Source organism: Adiantum capillus-veneris, chromosome 17, assembly GCF_014529385.1.
Source record: "Adiantum capillus-veneris isolate H3 chromosome 17, ASM1452938v2, whole genome shotgun sequence".
NCBI lineage: Eukaryota > Viridiplantae > Streptophyta > Polypodiopsida > Polypodiales > Pteridaceae > Adiantum > Adiantum capillus-veneris.
The window spans coordinates 154473965-154477677 of NC_140947.1; the positions used below are offsets into that span (position 1 = coordinate 154473965).

Genomic DNA, 3713 nt, shown 5'->3' on the forward strand with positions numbered 1-3713 from the left:
TCCTATTTGCATGTATACAAATACAAGCCATTGAGACGTACTAAATTATCTTTGAATAGTTCAGCCATGCAAAGCTCTGTCGATGCTTTGCATGTGATGAGTAGGGAGAGGGCAGATGTTACAAGCCTTCATTTACAATTTTAATTTGTATCTCACATTGGAATATGGGCCAAGGGATCTTTGGAAAAATATACAATCAAAGAAAAATCAGAACCATCCTTCTAAGTACGCTGTCTACTGTTGACAAATATGAGAATAATCAGAACCACCCTTCTAATATGCTGTCTACTACTGACAAATATGTAAACAATGGGTAGCTCACCCTCTCCTGTGGTCATACCCTTGCCAAATATTTAAGCAATTGCCATATGAGATCTGTGTAACTCGGGTCTGTGTCACTTCACAGGCCACTCTAGAAAACTGATGGTGCAAAAAACAGATGCTGCCGCTTACTAACATTTGCCTGTATTCTCCTAAAGCCTTCCTAAGGTACCTAAGATGACAAAGAGACCAGAAGTGTTGTAAGACATAACCACAGCATTGCCTGGAAACTTCTTAAGGGGGATCGGAACATGCTATATCCAGCACTGCCCATGGGAATGGTGGAGGACAAAACATTTGTTCTTTGCCCTGTTGACGACAACACTGTGACGTTGGAGCCACCTGTTGTACACAAGACGTTAGCTCATACATCAAACACAAACTTTGAAATCAAGGCTTCTTTGGCACATACAATCATAGTCAACCCAACCAATGCGCTGCTGCTCCAAATCATAGACCACGAGCCTATCCTTCAACACAAGATCTGCAAGAAGATTGATCACCAATAGTTGAGATAGCCTGCAAAGCCAAACTAAAATATTAAGTCACGCAGCAAGCCCGCACCTCCCAAGATATTGAGGTTCAAAGCACTTGATCCGGTTGTTTGGAATCCTATACACCAGCCCTGTCCCTGAATCATCAATGTTCGGTCATTTCCTCAAAAGTTTCATGAATAAGATGCAAATTGGAAGTCAAGCAGCCTTAATAGATCAATGCTACCATAGAAGCAAACGACATGGTCAATCCTTTCAGCCGACACAGCTGAGGAAAATACTGGACCAAGTCTTGAGGGCGCATACAAGTCAAATACACCATGCTAGAAATTCAAAAGAGGGTTCATAGGACCATACAGGTTGTCCCTCTACTTGAATGAGGTATTCCAAGGGCCTGATAATCATGTCAGAGCCTGCCCCATCTCCATCAAAAGTGAAAGTAACTGTAGGGAAAACTTCATCTACACTGCATAATCACATTTTTCAAATTTTAGCCAACGAACCCTTACGTGGGCAAGGAAAAGGCTAGTATGAAAAGAGTGTTTTGACTTTTGAGAGACAAATAATTAGCATCATTACCTCTCAGTATATGGCACGCAGATCATTCCTTGCCAGCGGAATCTGGATGTTCCCACTGGCATGGCATCAAAAATCTTTGACCAAAACACACATAATGTCAGCCTTCACGTTCAAAAGAAGTGTAGGCACTGAGATTCAGGTGATACGTACTGCTTTGAGTAGGGGTTCATATGCTGCATCGGAGAGGTACGTGAGTGTTGTTCCGCTATCAACAATCGTGCCTCCATTAGGAGAAGCAGAGGAATCTATGGGGATAGATACATCCTTGACACTGATGCTTTTTAAATCTACATTGTAATGAGGTCTGCACAGGTCAAAACATTACTAGAGTTCAATTTGAACTAGGCATGCAGAAAGTTAAGAATCAAGTTGTTTGACTTACGTATTTTGTAAAATAGGAGTATAGACAAGTCCAGGCGCTTGCACTTTGCCAATAACAAGGATTCCTCCACCTTCCCCATCATTTTCCAAGCAGTGGGCAAACACTCCAGGTGCCTCATTCTTGCTCCGAAGTTGCGAAATAATCGATAGGCTCGACTGCCCAAAACCTAGAATTCCATCTAAAGCCTGATCTGAACTGCGCAACTCCCCACCCTGTCTTGTCCCGCAACTGCACAATATTGGTGACATCCATTCAACATTAGAGCTTAAAAGAGCTACATAGACAAACACATCATAACAAACCATGACAATGGTAGAACACAGCATAAGCTCACTTCAACACAAGAGCTTCAAAGAGCGATGTAGACAAACATAGCATCAGATTTGATACAACTCAAAAGTTGTGGCAAAAGTACAACACAATAAAACTAACCCAAAGGCCACAATGGCGCTTGCATTGATAGAGCTGTTTTTTGCTACGATGTTGAGCTGCAATGAATCCCTGACAAAAAATCCTTCTGATGAGCTTCCATCCCCGTAGCCAAGCTGATAAACGCAAGCCTCTTCTGCAAGACATCCACTAGAGGCAGCATTGCAGTAGTTGTCCCCGCATAGTACTCTTGAGCTTGTTGAGGATGCACCAGGATCATAAAGGGCGAGGTGCACCTACAAACACAGTTTTATCCAAAACTTAGGCCCTTGACAATGTGAATGAGGCCTGCTACACCAAACCCAATTCGCCAAGATTAAGCCTCTATTATTTGCTACCAAAATCTCTCTCTCTCTCTCTCTCTCTCTCACACACACACACACACACACACACACACACACACACACACACACACAAAAAAACCTACCCCCAGGTCAGTTGTTCTCGAGCAAGTTCTGCAGTTCGCACAGTTTACCCACAAGAGATCACTCCCGGTGTCCACCTGTACATAGTATTTGGAAGGAGGGTTTCCTAACTGAATTTCTGTGAAGTATAACCTGCGAAGGCGCACCAGCAATTGAAGACGTATTGTTCAACGTGCACACGCGCGCGCGCGCACACACACACACACACACACACACACACACACACACACAGAGAGAGAGAGAGAGAGAGAGAGAGAGAGAGAGAGAGAGAGTTACCCAGCTATGTTGGGATCAGCGATGCCCCCTAAACGGAAGGAGACAGGATCAGCTTCAGACAGTACTCTGCTACGTCGTTTGCTGTCTCGCCATTGCAGGTGAGACAAATGATCCAAGCTCACGGGGTTCCCGCCATGCTTGAATAGCGATCCATTGAACTTGTGCTGTTGCAGAGCGAAAAGGGTGGCGTGGCCGGAGGTAGCAGCGGCGGCGGCGCTGGTGAGATACAAGGCCAAGAGAGCAAGGAAGAGGAAACGCGCAGGAATCGTCATGCAAGGGTGGGCGCGTTTTCTAGCAGACTGGCTCTCTGCTGTTGCGATGTGTGGCGTTACCCTTTACATAAAAAGCGACCGGAGTCAAAACTCAAGACGAAGCCTGCAGCCGCTAAAAATACGAAAGAACCTACATCGGCATTTCCGCGTTGTCCGAGCCCGATAAATACTAGTATCTGACCCGCGCGTTGCTGCGGCCAAAAAGAAGCCTATGATTCGGATGTGAGCTTTTAGACATCTCTTTATACGCTTGTACATCCACCATCGCTATAACTACTTTCTCCATGGTAGGTCATGCCAAGCTCCAACACACTCCTCTGAATCATGGAATTTAGTCCCCCCCCCCCCCCCCCCCCCATTTGTGTGTGTGGCTCAATTTGAGGTCTCTTGGGATTGAATTAAGTAATGGGTTCCCTTCGCATGATATCTTGTCTTGCCATCCTATGTTCATCTCTAAGGAGGCAGATAATTTGTGATGAGGGTAAAGGGACCATTAGTGGTACTTACCCCCAAAAAGTGGACATACCCACCCCCA

The 3713-nt window shown here is 45.1% G+C and overlaps 1 protein-coding gene across 1 annotated transcript; it reads right to left on the reverse strand.

The window, feature by feature from the left end:
* Positions 1-256: 256 nt before the first annotated feature.
* LOC147438364 (aspartic proteinase 39-like) lies at positions 257-3335 on the reverse strand. Its single transcript, XM_086487663.1, has 11 exons — positions 3313-3335; positions 2907-3239; positions 2633-2762; positions 2209-2441; positions 1777-2004; positions 1545-1698; positions 1395-1468; positions 1173-1281; positions 886-952; positions 734-805; positions 257-663 (listed from the first exon to the last, which is right to left on the reverse strand). Exons 1-11 carry the CDS (start codon positions 3318-3320, stop codon positions 494-496), a joined length of 1578 nt encoding a protein of 525 aa, XP_086343789.1. The 5' UTR covers positions 3321-3335; the 3' UTR covers positions 257-493.
* Between the last annotated feature and the right edge of the window lie 378 nt (positions 3336-3713).